Raw genomic sequence first — 22,186 nt, forward strand, 5'->3', positions numbered from 1 at the left:
TGAGTTGGACAGGGTTGGTGGAGGACATATTTTACATGATCGGTGGAAAGAGGGATTCAGTGGATTTCGTTAGTAGAATTTAGGTGGGTTTTAATGCCCTTCATAAACTGGGGCTAGTTCAGTTAGCCTTTTAAACTCGTTTAAATTCATTCCAGAGACGAGAACTCAGCAATTTAATGGAACTTCTTTCGTGTTCTAATCATGTTGATTTGCTTGAACAGAGTTGTGATGCATTAGAAGATCTCAAGATCCTTGTGGCGAGATATAGGGGCATATTTACAAAAAACTGGCGCATCAGTGCTAATGCACCAGTTTGCTTGCGTCGCCACTGCCCCACCTAATGACACCATGGGTGCACTATATTTAAAATATGGAGCACATGGCGGTCGTTAGGAAAATAGCATCAGAATTTTTTATGCTATTGTGGCGATTTGCTGCACTAGCATCAACAATGTTGATGCTAGTGCAGCAAAGTGCAAGGATGCACATCGATTTCTAGGAGTGCGTCCTTTAAATGCCTGCTTTGAGCAGGCATTAAGAATGATGTCAAAAATTGCGCAGTCAAATCTTGCAGATTTCACTGTGCCATTTTTGTGGGCCTCCTAGTGCTTGAATGCCCCCCTTGCATACATTATGCCTGGCGCAGGAATAATGTGCCGCCAGGGGGTGCAAAGTGGCACAATGCCAGCATTGAGCCACTTTGTAAATACAACAGGGCAAAAAAGCCTTCCTAACGCCACATTTTTTTTTTTATGATGCTAATGTGATGCAGGAAGGCGCTAGGGGCTTGTAAATATGCCCCATTGTGTGGACACATTTTTCAGATACATATGGTTTGATAATGGAATGCACTGTGGATTATACAGTGCACGTGGACTTGCTGAGGGGGGAGCTAATGACGTCACGTCCGGTGGGAGCTGGATGGCTCATATTTTCCGAGGTTGAGATAGATACTAGCAATCTGATTTTGTATTCTTTGACGTTTCCGGATTTAAAATATCGAGGAACTTGCATAGATAATGTTGCAGTAATCCAACCTTGTGGGAACCAAGACTTTTGAGTTTGGTGAGACGGTCGGAATGTAGATGACAGAAGATTTTTCTCAGCATGGAATTTTGAAGGATCATGTTTTAAAATTAATTTATAAGTGGAGCAGAGGACATTTCATCGCCAAAGATGAACTGAAGAGTTTTTGCTTCGTTAGCAGTGAATATTGTTCCAGCTCACAGACCAAGTGAAAGGTAGAGACTGGTTAGATTAGGCTGTTATTCCTTGATGTGAATCTATGCTGTGTGCCCAATATCACAAACAAGCCCCCAGGGAGTATTCTCCCTGGGATTTAGCGACTTTGCCCAATGATGCCAAAATATTGACTGACACAAATAGTGTATCCTGAATATCGTCCACAGAAATATTATCCTCTGGGCCTCTGTTAGCAATCCTTTCTCCAGACCCTCGTTTTACTCCATGTTACTATTTATTAGTATTTCTATAGGTCCCCATCTGCAGTCTATAGCTGCCAAGTTTTATGTGCTTCTGTGTGACATTTCCATATTCTCAGGGTGTTTATGTGTGACATTTTAATGTCTTAAGTGTGACACTTATAGTGATACTTTAGTGCAAGTAGGCAAAGCAGTTATAAATACAAAAGGGAATACATTTCAGAAATACTCCTTTTTGTGCAATGTAATGATTTTAAAAAGAGTCAGCAACAGTCCTCAAGCATACAAGCAGCACTAGGGGGAGAGAGGAATTTCTTGCTATTTGTATTCCCTGTGGATAAGGGAGACTGTGTGGGAAAATGTTCACCTCATTAGTTACAGCTGAATGCAGCAATTAACAACTGAAAAGTTACCAGTTAACTGTGGCAAAAGTTCTGCCTCTGCTCGCTACCACACATGGTGCTTTTTAAAGTAACTTTTGATATGTGAGTGCTATAAAAAACATTTTTGTTGAAATCCACCACTCATCCAGTAGATGTTGGATTACATGGCACGTGTGATAAATTCATAATTATGTGGAAACCTCTACAGCTGCAGATCCTATAATTATAGTGCTCATGGGTACAATAACGCCTCATCAGGGGAGAAATTGTACAATGTATGTATGTAACAATCTGGGTTTTGATGACCTAAAGGGCAGGATGTGTAAAATATTCAAACTTTAAATTATATCAAGAGGAAGTATTATGTTAATTGACGTGCTGTAATCTAATACTATATAGTAGTAGTCAAACAAATAAAGCATGGAAGGACCATTTAAAGACACATGTAGTGTGATCGGACCCTTAAAAAAAAGTAGACAATAAAAGAGGGGTCTTAAGGTTTTAGATTAGAAGAATGTGCAGTTGAATGTGTTTTTATGTAGGAAACAAGGAGCCATTTCTGGCTGAATACTGTTTATTGTCAGTAGATGGCAGCATAGAACTTCGTAAAACTTCAAAACCCCACAAACCATTTGTTTACTTCTCTAGTTGATTCACTGTATGTTCCAGTGTAGCAGAAGCCTGCACATATCCCCGACAAAGGCAAAGACGCAGGGCCGTATTTATACTCTGGTTGCGCCGAATTTGCGTCGTTTTTTTCGACGCAAATTCGACGCTAAACTAACGCCAACTAACGCCATATTTATACTATGGCGTTAGACGCTTCGGGCGCCAAAGTGCCCGGAGTGTGCGTCATTTTTTAGCGTGAACCCCTTCCTTGCGTTAATGATATGCAAGGGAGGCGTTCCCGTCTTAAAAAATGACTCCCAGGCCTTTACGTGGTATTTATACTCCCGGGCAAAAATGACGCCCGGGAGTGGGCGTGGCCAAAAACGGCGCATTTGCGCCGCTTTTTAACGCCTGGGTCAGGCATGGCGTTAAGGGACAAGTGGGCTCAAAATGAGCCCAGAGTGCCCTCCCCTGCCCCCAGGCACCCCCCCTGCCACCCTTGCCCACCCCAGGAGGACACCCAAGGACGGAGGGACCCATCCCATGGACATTAAGGTAAGTTCAGGTAAGTATTATTTTTTTTTTTTGTGGCATAGGGGGGCCTGATTTGTGCCCCCCTACATGCCACTATGCCCAATGACCATGCCCAGGGGACAGAAGTCCCCTGGGCATGGCCATTGGGCAAGGGGGCATGACTCCTATCTTTACAATGATAGGAGTCATGTTGATGGGGGATGGGCGTCGTTAAAAAATGGCGCAAGTCGGGTTAAGACGATTTTTTCGACGCAACCTGACTTGCCCCATTTTAAGACGCCCATACGCCATTTTCCCCCTACGCCGGCACTGTCTGGTGTACGTGGTTTTTTTCCACGCACACCAGGCAGCGCCGGTCTGGTAGCGCCGGCTAACGCCATTCAATAAATACGGCGCCCGCATGGCGCTTCAGAATGGCGTTAGACGGCGCTAAATTTTTTGACGCTAAACTGCGTTAGCGCAGTTTTGCGTCAAAAAGTATAAATATGGCCCGCAGTGTTTGCAAGAAAGCCCCGCTCTGCGAAGGTTTGGCACCAGCGCAAAGCCACACAAAGTCGTGCATGGTATTGCAGTGCTCAATTTGCTAAAAAAAAAAAGAAGTGCCAGGGCCCACGTCAGTGTCCCACTGCAGCTTGTGCCAACCACTGCCAGCGCTATCAATGACAGTACAAACACACCTACTAACCATCACTCCCCTAGAAAGGTCACAATGTGGACTGTTCCAGGCCCACAAATCCATAGGAATGGCTTGGTGGCAGCTATCACTAACTTTTAATGTATATTGGATTATTAACCAACTATTTTTCTTCTCCTCCTTAAATAAAGCAATCAGCTGAACCACTTGGGAGATTGTCAAATGCCAGTGTTCACAATTATGTGCCGGACCATGGCTCAAATTAAACACTGGGGCCCATATTTATCCTTTTTTAGCGCCGCATTTGCCTAATTTTTTGACGCAAAAGCGACACAAACTTACAAAATACAATTATATTTTGACAGTTTGCGCCGCTTTTGCGTCAGAAAATGATGCAAATGCGGCGCTGAAAAAGTATAAATATGGGCTTGGGTATTAACTTTCCAGCGTAAAAGGTGTTTTATTCTTAGCATCAAGGGTAAAATACTGGGGATTCTGTGCAGATACCCACAGGTTTTGACACATGGGGCAGATGTCAGCTAACGTAGTGCAGCAGCCAAAAAGGCTGTGCTGCGTCGCATCACAGGAAGGGAGCAGGACTGCTCCACGTTTACAGAGATATGGCACTCTCCTCCCGTCTCCCTAGTGCCAGAGCAGAATTTTGCTGTCTTGCACCACGTACATACAATTGCGCCATAGTGCAGTGGTGTGTGCAAGAGTCTAATGTAGGTTTTGTACTGGAAGGTTCCCTTTCCAGTGCAAAATACTTTGCCTAGCAACTTTTACAATTTTCCCAACTTTGTATGTGTGCAGTACAGTGCAACATATATGCAAAGTCGAAAAAGAAAGGAGAAATGTAAACATTTCTCCTTTTAATGCCTGGCCTTAAAAGGCAATATTTCTTTATGCAAAACCCTGTCTCACATTTTTGGTAGATAGTTTTTTGTGCCAAAATCGGTGGGTGATTGCATAGAAACACCATGTAATACCTCCTTGATGCTGAGTAACGCAAAGCAGCATTTCGCACTAGTTTGTGTTACTTTTAGTAAATTTGCACTGCAAGTTTTGCACTCGAAAGTATCTAATAATAAAACCTTTTGTGCTGCTTTGCATCCCTTTAACAACACAAACCCATTGCAAAATGTTAGTAAATCACAAACAAACCTGACCTACTAAGATACTCTGAAGGGGCTCTGCATCCTATTGGAAGCAGGAGTTAAGAAGGTGAAATGTGCTCAATTTTCAAAAAAAAAAATCAAAACAATGCATTCGACATGTGCTGCAGTGCACAATGCACATTCAATGTGTGGGATCCTTGCTGTTGTTTAGGCACAGTAATTTGTAGGGTGTGTTTCCTTTACAAATCCAATGCTAGACAGAGTACACTCTACTCCAGTGGTTCCCAACCTGTGGGCCGGGGACCCGGGGGGGTCCGCAAAGACTCCTCAGGGGGTCCGTGACTGCTTAAAAAATTTAATAATATTAGGTCCCAGCTATCAGTAATTACTCAGTGGGGGTCCCCGGGTTCCAATAATGATTCAGTAGGGGTCCCCGGGCTCCAGTATTGATAAAATGGGGGTCCACAGAACTCAAAAGGTTGGGAACAACTGCTCTACTCTGTTCTATTCTATCAGGGTCTATGCTGCTCGAGGCAGCCTGTATGTGCATCCCCTTGGAGGATTACACCAGCTCCTGGCCGATCTCTGCAGATATTTTTCTGCTCTGCATTTCCTCTCTACCACAACAAAAACAGCAAATCTGGATGCTGCGTTGCATTGATAATTCGTAAATCTGGGCCTTAAACGTATAAAAATCAATAGTGCATGTCTCGGGCTCTGAACAGATCTCCGAGAAGTGTATAACATTTCTGCAGTGTAGATTGGATGAAATGGCCAACTGCCCTGCCCAATGCCAAGATTACTCACATGCTCTGGCACCCTCCAGTGCCAGGAACGTTAGAGCTTCCTGATCTATGCTGGAGGAAGTTAGTTAAGCCCATTTACAGGGATATCAGAGCCCTTAGAAAAGCTCTTAGATGATTATCCTGAAATTGGCAGAATGATGCAAACTGTAGCCCATTGTTTGTTACTGACAAAAGCAATTGGTGCTCAAGGTTCCAATCAGGATATAATAGAAGGAAAATCTGAGTCGGGGACAAGAGGTTAATTATGGTCACGCAGCTCCCAGACCAGGCTCTCTCCATGCTGCTGCACCACTCCTGTCTTCTCCTTGGGTTTGCCTCCATTTTTTGAGTGCCTTCTTTTAGCTTTTCCCTTGTTTTCACTACCTTCTCTATGCTTTTCCCCCGTTTTGTGCCTTCTCCTTGCTTTTCCCTCATTTTCACTGCTTTCTCTTTGCCTCTTCCTTTGTTTTGTGTGCTTTCTCCTTGCTCTTACCTGGTTCTCACTGCTTTCTCATGCTGTTTCCCCATTTTTGTGTGCCTTTTTTCTCATTGCCAGATGGGTTTTCCTGCCGCCCGCCCACTCTTACCTACTGCCTCCCAGAACCTACTTAATGGAGGCTGCAGCACTACCCCAATGAGCAGTTCCCAGGCCCCGTGCTGCTCTATCTCTAATGCTCCTGTCTTCTCCTTGCTTCTTCCCCCATTTTTTGGCTGCCTATTCCTTCCCTCATTCTCACTGCTTTCTCTGTGCTTTTACCCTCATTCGTTCTGAGCCTTTTCCTTGCTTTTCCCTCATTTTCACTGCTTTCTCCTTGCTTTTCCCTTTTTTGTGTGCTCTCCCCTTGCTTTTCCTCGTTTTCACTGCTTTTCCCTTCTTTTTCCCTCATTTTTGTGTGCCTTCTCCTTGCTTTTCCTTTGATGTTGGCCAGCTTCCCCACACAACTCTGGACCATTACCTCACTTCCGGAATTCCGAAGGGCCCTCAAGACCTGGCTGCTCCAATGAGCCTCCAGACCTTAAAGCACCTGGCCACCCTGTTGGGTAATTAGCCACGCTTTACAAATCCATAAGTTGCATGGATAGATAGTGGGGCCCACATTTACAGAGATTTGTACAACGCACACTCTGCAAAAAGTTGCAGCGTTTCATAGGGTAAACTGCAACAAGCAACTCAGTCAGTGTTGTACTTAGGATGTGTTGTGTATCGGTGATGACATTGGTCTCCCATAAGCTAAAAAATATTTTATTTACACAATGCTAAACATGGCTTAAGTTTTTGCACTGCTGCAAAGGGCAAACAAGTGGTATATTTTGCATGAGGCACACCCTACTCCAAATCTGTGTGCGCACTCAACCATTCATTGGCAAATCCCACGGTGTGTGTATAGTTTTACAGAAATGTACTTTGTATGGAAATATAGAAAGATGTTGCATTTGTTTAGTTTTTGCACCTGTATTTTTTTATCTGAAGGTAGGATTCCATGCCAAGCCACGTTGTACGGCTTGGGGATGTCGTTAGATGATATGGCTTTCTCATGACTCCTTGTGGGCTTTGCATAGATTGTCAGGGGTTCTTTCTTTCTTTCTTCATTTCATTCTTTCTTTCTTTCTTTTCTTTCTTCATTCCTTCCTTTCTTCCTACATACATTTCTTTCTTTCTTTCTTTCTTTCTTTCTTTCTTTCTTTCTTTCTTTCTTTCTTTCTTTCTTCCTTTTTCTTGCGTTCTTTCAAAAATATATTATATTTATCTGGATATTTGTAGGTCAAAACGATCAAAGATGCAATAAGTAAATGTAGAGATATCACTGAAAAGTGATATAAAGTCTTTTTAAAGCAAACAAAGTCTCTTTCAAGCACAAAGTACCTGGAGCGTGTGAAAAATCTCCACAAAGGGCAGCAGAGGAGGAGAACCGTTTAAACAAAGGGGTGAGTGTCGATTTATCGGGCCGCACACAGCGATGCGTCATTTAGTTTCCACGTAGGGACGGCTGTGCGTCGATTTCCGGAACCCAGGTTGCAGGTTTTTCAGACGGCCTGGGGCCTGTGCGTGGAATCCTGGGCTTGCGGAGCGAAGTCACAAGCGCTGCCTCGATCCGGTGGGCATTGCGTGGAATTTTCTTCCGCACGGCAGGCACTGCGTTGATTTCCCCTCTGGAAATCGGGCTGCGTCATCCCTGGTCTGCTGTGCGTCGATCTGATGGGCCATGCGTCGAAGTTCCAGTCGCAACGCAGGCGCTGCGTCGATCTTCTCCTTGCGAGGTCACGCTGCATCGTTCTGGTTTCGGCGTCGGTGAATTTCTCACCACAGGGCAGGCTGTGCGTCGTTTTTAGCAAGCTGCGCATCAAAATTTTGCCGCACAAGGGGTCCAGTTGCAAGAGAGAAGTCTTTTTGGTCCTGAGACTTCAGGGAACAGGAGGCAAGCTCTATCCAAGCCCTTGGAGAGCACTTCTTCACCACAGTCAGAGAGCAGCAAGGCAGCAGGCCAACAGCAAGGCAGCAGTCCACAGGAAGCAGTTAGATGAGTCCTTTGGGCAGCCAGGCAATTCTTCTTAGCAGGATGCAGGTTCTGGTTCCAGTTATCTTCTCCAGGAAGTATCTGAGTTGGAAGGGACAGAGGCCCTGTTTATATACCTAACTGTGCCTTTGAAGTGGGGGAGACTTCAAAGAGTGGCTTAGAAGTGCACCAGGTCCTTTTTCAGTTCAATCCTGTCTGCTAGGGTCCCAGTAGGGGGTGTGGCAGTCCTTTGTGTGAGAGCAGGCCCTCCACCCTCCCAGCCCAGGAAGACCCATTTAAAATGCAGATGTATGCCAGCGAGGCTGAATATCCTGTGTTTGGGGTGTGTCTGAGTAAATGCACAAGGAGCTGTCAACTAAACCCAGCCAGACGTGCATTGTAAGGCACAGAAAGATTTAAGCGCAGAGAAATGATCACTTCCTTAAAGTAGCATTTCTAAATTAGTAATAATAAATCCAACTTCACCAGTCAGCAGGCATTCTGGCCATACTAAATATGACCTTTATTCTACTTTCAGATCAGCAGCTTCCACTCAAACAATGTATGAGGGCAGCCCCAATGTTAGCCTATGAAGGGAGTAGACAGTGTAAAAACGAATTTGGGAAATTTACACTACCAGGACATGTAAACTACATAGCTTTTGCCTACACAGCACCCTGCCCTATGGGTTACCTAGGGCATACCTTAAGGGTGTCTTATATGTAGGAAAATGGGAGATTTAGGCTTGGCAAGTACTTTTAAATGCCAAGTCGAATTGGCAGTGAAGCTGCACACACAGGCCTTGCAATGGCAGGCCCGAGAGAAGGTTAAAGGGCTACTTAAGTGGGTGGCACAACCAGTGCTGCAGGCCCACTAGTAACATTTAATCTACAGGCCCTGGGCACATAGAGTGCACACTAATAGGGACTTATAAGTAAATTAAATAGTCAAATTGGGTATGATCCAATGTTACCATGTTTAAAGGGAGAGAGCATATGCACTTTAGAACTGGTTAGCAGTCTAAAAACCAGCAAAAACAGTTTTCAAAAAGTGGAGGGAAGCAGGCAAAAAGTTAGGGGTGACCACCCTAAGGCTGTCAGGTCTAACACATGCCCACTGAATTATATAGGGCAAACTCATGATATTTCATGCTAAAATGTGGGACCTCTGGTGTACTGTAGAAATCTTGAATGTTGCTTATTTGATCATGGAACTTTAGTTATATAATAAAAGAGGTACTCTGCAGAAGATGAATGATCCTGTCTGCAATATCAATATTTATGAAAAAATGTGTTCCCTCAGAGCAGAAATATTGTGTTTTTACCAGGCCCTGCTTACTAAGCCTTTAGCATATCTCCTGTATAAATAAATATTTTAATACTATGAGGGTCATTTTGACCCTGGCGGCCACCGACCACGGGAGCACCGCCAACAGGCTGGCGGTGCTCCAACGAGCATTCTGACCGCGGCGGTTCAGCCGCGGTCAGAAGCGGAAAGTCAGCGGTCTCCCGCCGACTTTCCGCTGCTCGTGTGAATCCTCCATGGCTGCGGAGCGCGCTCCGCAGCCATGAGGATTCCGACCCCCCCTACCGCCATCCTGTTCATGGCGGGAAAGCCGCCATGAACAGGATGGCGGTAGGGGGGGTCGCGGGGCACCTGGGGGCCCCTGCCGTGCCCATGCCCATGCCAATGGCAATGGCATGGGCACGGCAGGGGCCCCCGTAAGAGGGCCCCGCAAAGTATTTCAGTGTCTGCCCTGCAGACACTGAAATACGCGACGGGTGCCACTGCACCCGTCGCACCTTCCCACTCCGCCGGCTCGATTACGAGCCGGCATCCTCGTGGGAAGGTCGTTTTCCCCTGGGCTGGCGGGCGGTTTTTCAGCAACCGCCCGCCAGCCCAGGGGAAAACTTGGAATACCCGCCGCGGTCTTTTGACCGCGGCGTGGTATTTCGGAGGGGGGAATTCTGGCGGGCGGCCACCGCCGCCCGCCAACATTGGAATGACCCCCTATATTGGGAAATAGATTCCGACCTTGTGATGGCTGTGATTTGTCTTACCATCTGCCATACCTATACTTGCCTTGCCAGCAGAAAAAATATATCTACGTGCAGAATAAATCCCAAAATATACTGGATGCGAGGAATAGAAGGGCTTCAAAGACAGGCTTCGTAAAAGTAACTACAAAAGGGAGACTATATCACAAATGCAGCCCACTTGATTCAGACAGATAGTGAATACAGATGTGGTAAACTATTATGAAGCTATGACTTCCTCTAACAAATATAAAGGAGTGGGTCCCAAATAACAATAATATCGTCTGTGCAAGAGAAGAAAAGGGATATTTTTCGATCTATTTGTAATATCTCACCGTGTGCAATAAATCAAGTATGACGTCAGTATATGTGAGATATTCATGAATCATGACAACCCCATACCTGATCCAAAGCAGGAGCTCCAGTAAATAGTACCCGACTGCACTATCCCAAAACCAGCTGGAACTGGATGCTGGAGGCTGCAACACAAGGAAAGGAGTGAAGATATTTAAACAAGCATTTGCAATGCAATGGGTTTAGCATGGGTCTTAGAGCTATTAGTGATGTAAAGTCCTAACCGGACTTTTATTGCAGCATAAATTGAAAATGAAAAGTAATACAGTTTTACATAAGCGAGACGATTTAAAACGCTACAGCATGAGTGTGAAGGAGTACACAAAAGGAAACAGAAGTTTGCATGCAGTCAAATGTATTGCCAGTTATGCAATTATCCATGGAACAGGGTTGAAGTCACACAAAGCGGTCGACTACTGCCCAGCAAGATCGCTAAAAAGACAAAGAAGTCCAGAAGCCATGCAGAAAACATGGAGCCTTGTATGTTTTTAGGAGTTGGCTGGTGCGGTCCTGGAGGGCTAAACACCGGAAAAGGCATGACGCATACATGCCTTTCACAAATGGAATCAAGCGATTTTTAAAAGGCAAGCCCACAAACCAACTAAACTGAAGGGTGTGTGGTGGGTGTGGTTAAAAGCCCACAGAGAGATTACAGCAGGCAAGATCTCTTGCGCTCGACCCTAAAAAGGATGTGTTATCAATTTTCTATTGTTTCTCCCCTTCTGAGATGAGAGTCCTATTGCCACCTCCCTCCTGCGATCTGAGTACTGTGATAATTGTGAGAGTTTCTTAACAACCCACATCTGAGAAAGAACTGAATGTACCATCTTTGTTGTAAATAACTTTGTGGCTAATGTTAATTGACTGTAAGTGAGAATCTGTATATGACAATTCAAAGGGTGGAAAATTAAAAAAAATATATGGCTGTTACAGGCTGTACTATATACATATTTGCTGTGCAAAAATACTGACTTGATTATAAATAATGACAATATTCGTAGCATCTACTTAGATTTCATTATACTTGTTTGCCCACCAGAAAATGGCTACCGCTGTACACACATTCCAGCTGCAATTCCTAAAATATTTTTGTGATATGTACATTTGAAATATACAACTAAATACTCAGGAATGAATATCCAATACCAAGATAAGGAATCACAAAATTGTCAGTTGTACACTATATACTGTACATTGTGTCCAATGGTGCTTCCCAATTTGAACAATTGTCATGATACTTAATCTCTCGTCCACACCATGCCACCGTGTCTAAATGCAGTAGAGGTAGGAGAAGGAGATAATTGTCAGTGAGAACTGCAGGGGAGGGACAAAGATTAAGGCAGGACCTTAATTAGGCCATTCCAGGCATTGTGGGGGATTGTACTGTAGCCATTAATAAGACCTGTAAATATTAAACCCCTTTAAGTTTAGTTTGTGCATGGAACATATATATATAGATATGGGCACATAGAAATTAGACATTTGCAAAGGGGTGATTCAAAACACAAAAGACAAAAACAAATAAAAACAGGCGACCACTCCAAGACTATTAATAATGTTTCTGTAGATAGATCTTATTATCACATAGTTATCACTCTCACGCCAAGGGTGACGCTTGCCCTCTGCAGGGAAGTTTGGAGCAGAACCTGGACAGCTGTATCCAGACCTTTTTGTTGTGATCTAGAGAGATTCAGGAGCCCCCTGATCTCATCAGACCCTTCATCACACACACCCTTGTGTCTTGCAAGCAGTCAGCCGCTGCTCTGCTTTGCCCAGCGGACTAGGCTAAAGCTGCATTTCTCAGCTTTGCTCTCTGCTGCCCTCCTCAGGCGAACAGGTACCCACCGTGAATAGGGACCTACAGACATTGAAACTCTTGCAAACCTAGTCGTTTGGTTAATTGGGTTTACTTTGTCTTCCAATATTGCAAAGATTTTATTGAAAAGTTTACCCATGAATTAGTATTTTCTCTTTGCTCTGAAAAACAAAAAGGAGTCCAGAGTGCGCTGAAGTATTCTTAAGAAACTGGATTCAGTGATGTGATTGGTCAGCTCTGGTAAGGTTTCCAAAAGGAATACAATTACCCAGTGCTTTAAAAAAATGATACTTTTTCTGCTTTTCTATTGTATTTAAGGAATGCTTTCCTCCATGGATGATTGCTCTAACAGCACTGTGACCCTTCTTCCAAGGTTTTTGCAGTGGTTCAGTCTATATAGATTGTCAATTTTGCCTCAGCGCTTTATCTCAGGGTGAGCACCCGCAAGATCTTCGGAAGCACCAAAGACTTCGCTGCAGATGCACGGTGGCCTGGAAGCAAAGGCACATTTAAAATTATTCATTCCAGCACCATGTTTGACAGTCTATATATTGTAAATGTTATTTTGACTTTGTAGACAACGAGGGGCATATTTAAGAGCCCCTAGTGCCACCAGGGCATACATTTTTGAGACGCTCCGGTGGTGCAATGCCCTGCGCAGTATTTACAAGGTGGCGTTAAGCCACTTTTTGTGGCTTTACTCCACCTTGTAAATACGGCCCCTTCACACGCAGCACTTTGCGTGGAAGGTGCATCCAATAGGTGCTGCTGTGGACATGCCACAACAACACCCACTACATTTTGACGCTGCCTCAGATTTACTATTTTTCGTATGCGTGATGCAGTGCCAAAATCTAACACCACCCCAGGGGTGACACTAGCATGGCGCAAGAAGGAGAAATATTTTCATTTCTCCTCGTTTTTTGCTTTTTCTATGTGTACTGCATTCTGCAACACACATAGAAAGAGCACCTCACCATTTAAGATTGTTTTTATGCAGGAAGGTGTTCCTTCCTGCACAAAAACAATCACCCCCTCAACACAGTTATCCTTGCAGTATGGTGCAAGGGTTGCTACATTGGTGCACAACAGCAAATTTAGCGCCGGGGCTGGGGGAAACAGGGGTGCGTCATATTCTAGTAAATACTGCGCATCCATATATTTTGAAGATAGTGCGTGTCGCTGCCAAATTTGGGGCAGCAAAGTGCACTGTCAGTTTCTGTTAAATCTGGCCTTGAATGTGAAACTAGAGTCCTTTTCAGTTTGACGCATTGAAGATTTGTAAAGAGCACATCTTCTAGGCGTGGTTGACTTTTTTAATTCCACCCACACGAGTTGATGCAGTAAAAGTCTTTTGCGCTTCGTGAAATTCCAAATATGACCTAATCACCATGTGGTCTGCATCAATTTTATGGTAAATTCCCTAACAAAAAGTAGGTTTTGCAGAGTTTGTCTCTCCAACAATCAACATGTTTTTCCTTCCATTTTTTAAGCCCTGCAAAACTACATGAAGTTCACAAATTCTATGAAGTTTAATTAAAATGCTGTGAAGTTTGCAGTCTTGCCCAAGCACACCATCGTGAATCCCTAATGCATAAACATGTCCCAACACACATGTTGATGGATTTCAGGTTCTAGGGTGTCCCACGAGTCGTCATTTGCAATAATGGACTTGTTGTGTAGATGTGACAACATGAATGCCACCATTCACAAACCATATGCCTTCGTAGAGGGTTCTGTGTCACAAGGCGGTTGAACTGTGCAGTCAGTCAATGCACTCTTGACCAGCCATATTCATTCTGATTCTAGGAGCATGCAAAGCTGGAATTCCCCAGATAACATTTTCTGAAAATGACAAACTTCGCAAAGTTGGGAACATTGTCACTTTTGAAACACTTCCATCTGCAGGTGAAAGTTCCTCTCAGACAATGTGCCAACAATTAAAATGGCTTCTCAGTCTTTTTCGGAAGGCTTTTCACTTAACACCATCATTAAACTTCACCCGTGTCGCAAGTTAAAAAAAGATCCAAAAAGATCATCAAATTGAGACATCACTAGACAAACTCAAGACTAATCCAGCTTTTACTTGCTTAGTGTTTTTATGACGTCTGAGTTAGAAAATAAGTGCAGATCTAGACGAGAATCTGATCTGTGATTTATTGTTTATCCTACCTTATCCGTGGGATCCTGATAGAGGACGCAGACGTTTTCAGTGTGGGGAAACCAAAGGAACCGGAAGTATTCTGAGGCATGTAAGTGGGTGTCAAGATTATCAAGAACCTGTGAACAAAATAAGGATTATTGGGTTACCATAGTCGTTTAATTATTCAGGGAATTAAATATAACAAACATTTTATATACTTTCCTCTTTAAACTGATATCTCAATTATTCATTCGAAATATTTAAGCGATATCCACCTCCTGGTTAAACATCTGTCCATGAACAGTGCACACTGTCATCTCAAATTGACAAAACCACCTCTGCACAGGAGGGGAAAAGCAGTGTTTACTATCTGAAATATGCATATCATGTGTAAGTTAACAGTATGATTCTATTGTAAAAATACCCTCAGATTGAAACCTTTACACACTTAAGTAAAAAGAAAGGTGTCACACTGCATGCCTCTAATGCGGGATCTTTAAGGTGGAGCTATCCGCCACACCTAAGCAAAGGTGGGAAAATATAATTAAAACGGTGGCGTTGATTATGCGGGTGTGTGCTACGGTGGTAACCTTCAATGATGCTCCACACTGGCCAGTCAAAGGAAGGGTTTCTATAGGTCTGTAGCAGATTTGTCATCTGTAGCAGATGCACTGCATTCAGTTCACTGGGAGCCATGTTGCAAGCCATAAGCCAGAAGCACTTTTGTACGTGGTCCTGCAATGTGCTGGATCGCTTCGAGCATGTAAAATCGTGTTGTCTGCTGTGGATTTGTGAAAAAGACTTGTCTGCAACTCACTGCCACTCACCTTGACCAGAACAAACAAGAAAGTAATGTGCTCATGATTGATAGTTGCAGAAAACTTGAGATTATTTTCATTGTTATTAAGTCATTCTATGAATGACTCATCCTCCTCTCTGAAGCCATCTCAAATTACAAATAAGTAATCAATATAGGGTAGCCACAAAACTACATGTTCAAATCCTCCATGTGTCTCATCAGCGATGGACACCTATTCCTCCCAGGCTGATTCATTCATAGGTGATCACCTGAACCCTTGAAATGGAGCATTCCCTATGGAGAACTCCTCCGTGCTCGCAGAAACTGCAGCACAAATAAGTCTTTCACCACTGAACAAGAGAACATCATCACTAGATTTCAGAAGAGAGGATACCCTGAGCTTTTGTATTGCAGCGAGCCATCATGAGAGTACAGGAGAAAACCAAAGTTCCTGTTATTTGATAAGGATCTGTTCATTCCTAAAAGTGGTGGCGACCAAATGAGATTCATCACCCCTTTCAATGAGGCATCTAAAGAAATTAAAAAGATCATAATGAAGAATTGGCGGTTGCTTAAATGTGATCCCATCATACAGAATTAGATTAATGATACACCCAGTATAACCTATAGGATGGGGAGAGCTTTAAGGGACTCTTTAGTACAAAGTACATTTACTGACCCATGCTGTGACACTGTCCTGGGTTTAAAGGCTTTTACCAGTGCAGAAAATGCAAAGCATGTAAAAACAGTAATGTGATCAAAGAATTAGCATTTCCCCATGGGAAAGGAAACAGGGACATTAACAATGTTTTTATTTGTAGTTTGGACTATGCAATATATGTCTTGCTTTGCCCCTGTTGTAAGAAATATGTGGGCCGCACTATTCATCCAGTTAAAAAGCGGATTTTGGAAAACACGAGGGTGATTAATAATCAGGATAGTCACTATCCTGTGGCACACCACTTTGTAGAATTTCACTGTAATAACAGAGAGCTGCTCCAGTTTTTCGCCATTGACCAGATGAAATGGAACCCACGTGGTGGCAATAGGGATCTCAAACTTCGAAGAAGTGAATCCATGTACATTCTTGACCTGGAAACTAAATTTCCTATGGGATTGAATACAGAGGAGGAACTGAACATACACTCAGGTGATTAACGTCCTCCAGGAGGAACTGTCTTGGTGCATTCCCTTTATTGGTTGAGTAAGATTTGACTCTTATGAACTACACATAATTTGTATATTCAGTTCATTATTACGTTTCTTTTTGGTCTCGAAAGGAGATGGACAATTGATATTTTGTATTTGTCATCCTCGGTTTGATGAGAATACTGTTCACCTTACAATGGATTTAGATGCATGAATTACGCAGTAAAAGTATATCTTAGAGTGGTCAATTGGGTTATATAATCATGAATAAGATTTTGTGAATACCACTGTGCCCAAGATTTGATTACATTGAAACTTATTCTAATTCAATTTATTAGCCACGAAATTAAGAGGGCTAAACTTAGAATTCCGGGGATTAGACAATTATTGATGGAATGCAGTGCCGTTCAGATTATTTTATGGACAATGTATTATTTTATTTTTAATATCAGATATCTTGCTTATATATGTATCTTTGAGTTTGAATATAGCACATCATGCCCCCAATTGATGTTAGATGCACGATCTATGTGCTCAAATGGGCCCTATGGTCAATAACAGTGGCTGAAGAATTATGGAGATATTATGTCATCAGCACTCAACAGGTTGTATAATTTCATTCTATTTTATTTAAAATGATTTTCATTTTTTTTATGTTACTCATATTTCTCAACTTTATTTTTCCATTATTCTTCTATTATTGTGAAATTAAGACTTATGGTAACAGGCAATAATTGGTCAAATACAATATTGTTGACTTTGATTGATTTCAGATATATGAATTGGATACTAAAAGTTAATCATAGGAATGATGATAATTGGATATTTTCAATCATGTATAACTCAGTTTAGTATAATTTAAGATGGCGCTGCCATTTTGTTTCCTATTTCTTTCCTCTTTCACTTCATGTGTAGGAGCCCTCTTTCTATTGTTCACTTGAGCATTATATATGTATCCAATATGGCTGCATTTGTTTGTAGTGAACAAGACTTTTTGAAGTCGAAACGCGTCTTCACAATAAACATTTGATGCACACTGCATGCCCGAGTGCACAGCTCTGAGTTGCGGTTCGTGGCTGTTGGAATATATATATATATATATATATATATATATATATATATACATATTCATATATAAAACATTTCACTGCTTTTGCTTGATTAAAAGGTATGTTTTAATTACATTGTCAAATAACTGTAAAATCCTTTAGCCTGCTTTTGGGTGAACATATATATATTTATAGGTTGTTTGTTTCTCTACTGGATGCTGTGTTAGGAGTCTGGATTGAGGTGAAGTGAAGTCGAAGGAGGAGTTGAAATATATATATTTATATACCTCCATACAAATTGGCCCTCTCACAGCGCGCTCTCCAGCTGGTGCCTGCATCAAGGATGGACCGATTCGCTGTTTGCAAATTCACAACAGTTAACGGTGAACAAGACCTAACTGGTCGAAGCACGTTGGGTGATGGATGTTTTTATCTATGGAACTCATTAAATATTAGATGACTGGAATCCTTGGAGTGCCGTGTTTTGACTTCATTGTCAATTGTTGTGTGTAAACTTTGTACCTTTCTCTTTTCCTATGTGAGGAAAAACCTCCCACTGTGCATTAGAGGCTCCTTGTGGGTGCAGCAAATCAGGTCAATTGTGGTGCACATATTGCATCGGCCCAGGTACACAATTGTCGGTTCAGCGTGTCTGTTGAGTGTCATCACCTGCTTTTTCTTCCTTTTTCTTCATTACACACCACAATACACTCACACAGCCCTCTCCTCCACATCAATTTGTTGTACCCTAAGTAAGGAGGCTCCTTTACTGCTGCTGTCTGTCACCACCAAAACAGACTCAACTTATGTGAGCTTTTCTGATGTTGGGTCTTTTTGGTAAGGCTTAGTATTGTGGCCAAACCTGCAGCTTCTCAGTCAGGACATTGTTCTGCTTCTCAAATCAGTCTCCAATTTACTGCTACTGCTCCTGTAGTCTGGTTCAGCATTTGCATGCTGCAGTCACTCCTGCCAATCCTGGGCGGGTTGTCTTTGTTGTACAGGCCCAGGTCGCACAACCATCTTTAGAGGCCCACCTCAATGCGCCATCATGGAAACTGCTGAAGGGGAGGATCTGCTAGTCTTTGGCTTTCGATCCCCGCTTCAAGTTCCCGTAGTCCTGCAGGTCTCACAAGAAGCATGTCCCTGTCTCCTCTCCAAGAAGAACCAAATAAGTCTCTCCTCCCCTGGATAGTTCACAGGATATTTTGCCACTTTCCATGAGGTGTTGTGGAAACTTTAAAAAATCATGTCCTTTCCTACACGTTCTTAGGCCACGGCCTAAAGTTAAAACCATATCTGCACATACATATAGGAGAACATACGTAGGTCATGAAAGTCAAGCAGTACCAAACAGGTCTTTATGCCAAGAGTGTAACTATATACATTATTAACTATTTTTGCTCAGAATAGGCCGTGGGAGAGGCAGGGGCATTTAAGAGTTTGCTTCTCTACAGTGTGGGTTCAAAAATGTGTTTCACTGTACTTTTTGGGCTTTACTTACACAGACTGTTTCTCTTGAATAGCTAGACATCATAGTGCCTATTCTGTATGGAAAACGTATATGGTCCTCCACTGCGATTAAATTCCTTACAGAAATATAAATCCAAAAAGCCTGCAGTAAAATGTCCTTCAGACTGTCAGAGAGGTTTTGTAACTGTGGCAATTTCAAGTACAGAGATTTACATTAGCATTGTAATGGGAATTGATACAGGCGCTTAGAAAAATCAATATGGTGCGTTAAGCACTAGAGAAGCTATTACAGTCTACATATGGTGAGGCATTAGGTGCATTTAAACTGAGCAGAAAATGATGGATCTAAAACTGGTGATAAACTGAGTGAACAAGGCAGCAAATGAATGCGGCTCTCGGGTCTTATGGGCTGTGGTCTGGGGAGTCCCCAGAGGCAACTACGACATTTACCCCCAAATGGGAACTGACAAATAATACGCATTATATAGAGTGAAATACCACCTTCAAGATGTACTCTGCATTGAAGCGGAACTAGCAACCACAGGCAACTTTATTTGTTCGAGAGCTGAATTATTTTATGTATCACTGCCTGTGATGCTGTAACGTGATGTTAGATTGAAATTATAACAGCTTGCTTTTATTTGGAGCTTCACGTCAAACTTCAATTGTTTCTCAACACTTTCAATAACAAGTGTTACGCGTACCAAATATATGGACACCCGATTTACCAATATCAGAACTATAGGGGCAGATTTATGTGCAGTGCCACTTTCCCTGCACCCCTTAGCACCCCCTCTACCGCCACCATGTGTGCCCTGTATTTAAAATACGGTGCACTGTGGCGGAGGGTAGGGGGCAATAGCTTCATTTCTCATGACACTATTGATGTACTCTGCAAAATATTGGCGCTACTCCTGCAGAGTACATAGGGCCCTATTTTAAAGTATGGAAGCCTCCTTTTAACACCTGCTCTTGAATCTCATAGATTTCCTTATGCCCCCTTTGCATACATTATGCCTGGCGCAGGCATAATGTAGCGCAAAGGGTTACAGAGTGGCAGAATGCATGCATTGCCCCACTCTGTAAATACGGCATGGGGATTTTGGCCTGGTTGGGCAACATTAATGTAAATAAAATGACATTAATGTGCTGCAAGGTGGCGCTAGGGCATTATAAATATGCCCCATAGAGCGCAGAATGCATATAGCTACATCTCTCAGTGGGGAAGGTTTAGCTCACAGAGCCATGTTGCTGGCTCAGTGAGATATTGTAGTCACTAGGCACAGTGTAATCCTGGAGCTCTGTTGTAAAGTGTATCATCATGTGGCCCGAAATTCCTTGGGACAGTGTATCAGTGAGCCGAGCTCTCAAGAGGGCTGAACGCATATTGGAAGATAAATGTTAAACAAGCATTGGCTAAGCCAATAGATTTCGCCTTTATCTTTTTTTTCCATGTAACTGGCTTACAAATATTTAAAAAATGTTATAATAATGTTTGTTTTATTAAATTGAAAACAAACATAATGAAAACATTTTTCTAATATTTGTAAGCCAGTTACATAGAAAAAAAGACAAAGGCAAAACGTATTGGCGTGCGAGAAAGATGGAAGACGACAGCAGAACACAGAGCAAGACAGCAGACGGCAAAACACAGAAGGAAGACAGAAGACTGCAGAAGAGAGAAGACAGAAGAATACAGAATATGGAAGAAGACAGAAGATCTATCTTATATTTATCTTTCAATATGCAGTCAGCCCCCCTCGACAGCTCGGCTCACTGATACACTGTTCCAAGGAATTTCGGGCCACACGATGATACACTTTACAACAGAATTCCGGGATTACACTGTGCCTGGTGACTACAATATTTCACTGAGCCAGTAACATGGCTCAGTGAGCTAAACGTTCCCCACTGAGAGATGTACTAATATGCATTTTGCGCTCTATGGGGCATATTTATAATGCCCTAACACCAACTTGTGCCACATTAAAATTGTTTTTTTAACTTTAATCTGCCCCAACAAGGCCGAAATCCCTGTGCCGTATTTACAGAGTGGCGCAATGCTTGCATTGCGCAACTCTGTATCCCTTTGCGCTACATTATGACTGCGCCAGGCATAATGTATGCAAAGGGGGCATTCCCCCGTTAGGGGAGCCAGAAAAACAGCATAAGGAAATCTAGGAGATTGAAGAGCAGGCATTAAAAGAGGTCTTCCATTGTTTAGAATGGGGCCCCATGTACTCAGCAGGAGTAGCACCAATATTTTGGTGCTACTCCTGCAGAGTACATCAATAGCGTCATGAGAAATTACGCTATTGCCTCCAACCCTGCTCCATGGTGTGCCGTATTTTAAATACACATGGTGGCGGTAGGGGGGTGCTAAGGGGCGCGGGGAAAGTGGAGCTGCACTCAGTGCAGAGCCACTTTCCATAAATCTGCCCCTATATTTCTGATATTGGTAATTCGGGTATCCTTAAATTTGGTAAGAGTAACACTTGCTACTGAAAGTGCTGAGAAGAGATTACATTTTGACGAGGCCTACATGTCCCTTAAAAAGGTTTACAAAAGAGGCCTTTTTCTCAGGGCCGGTCGTTACAGAGGGCAAATGTCCAGCAGAAGATTTTTCTCAAGTCCTCAGAACTACTATCCAAGAGGAAGAGGAGGTTAGTATGGAGAGCAGTCTTCAGACGCCACCTTCTATCCCACCCGCTCCGGAGAAGGGCGTTTCAGATTCTGTAGAGGGTCCCACCAGGGACAACAGGGAGCAATTCAAGAAGCTGGATATTCCAGTAAGCATTATATCACACTCTCAGGTACTATTGGGGGGCAGAGTGGGATTATTCCTACACAATTGGAAACAGATTTCTGGGATCCTTGGGTTCTTCAGATGGTATTAGGCTTCAGGTTGGAGTTTCTCAGTGCTCCAAAACAATTGCAGCCCCCTCCTCACGTGTATTTTTCCCTTGCAGATCAGTCCTTTATAGACTTAGACGTTCAAGCCCTTATCAACAAAGGGGCAGTACGTTTTTCCTCCCCCTATCTGTGCAGTTTTATCAGCCCCATTTTCCTAGTAGACAAGAAAGGTGGGGGTCATCGCCTTGTGCTAAACCTAAAAGATTTCAATTATTGGATCTTGTACAGACACTTCAAAATGGAAGGAATACACATTTTGAAAGATATTCTATTAGAGGGCGACTGGATAGTCTGGCTGGACCTCAAGTACGCCTATCTCTCGATTCTCATTTTTCCTCCAAACAGGAGATATTTACAATTCCTGTGTAGGGGTCACTGACTGGAGTTCAATGCTCTCCCTTTCGGTCTGTCCTCAACTCCCTGGTGCTTCACCAAACTGTTGAGACCAGTGGTGGAA

General features: G+C 43.0%; 1 protein-coding gene across 1 annotated transcript in view; it reads right to left on the reverse strand.

Moving 5' to 3' along the window:
- LOC138295433 (L-gulonolactone oxidase-like) overlaps positions 1 to 22,186 on the reverse strand; it is a 605,777-nt gene that overhangs the window by 159,326 nt on the left and 424,265 nt on the right. Inside the window, exons 7-8 of the mRNA XM_069233730.1 lie at positions 14,379 to 14,486; positions 10,439 to 10,515 (exon numbers count right to left, since the gene is read on the reverse strand). Coding sequence (XP_069089831.1) covers positions 10,439 to 10,515; positions 14,379 to 14,486 — 185 coding nt within the window. The remainder of the gene's footprint in view (positions 1 to 10,438; positions 10,516 to 14,378; positions 14,487 to 22,186) is intronic.

This window comes from Pleurodeles waltl, chromosome 5 (assembly GCF_031143425.1).
Source record: "Pleurodeles waltl isolate 20211129_DDA chromosome 5, aPleWal1.hap1.20221129, whole genome shotgun sequence".
In the NCBI taxonomy this organism is placed as follows: domain Eukaryota; kingdom Metazoa; phylum Chordata; class Amphibia; order Caudata; family Salamandridae; genus Pleurodeles; species Pleurodeles waltl.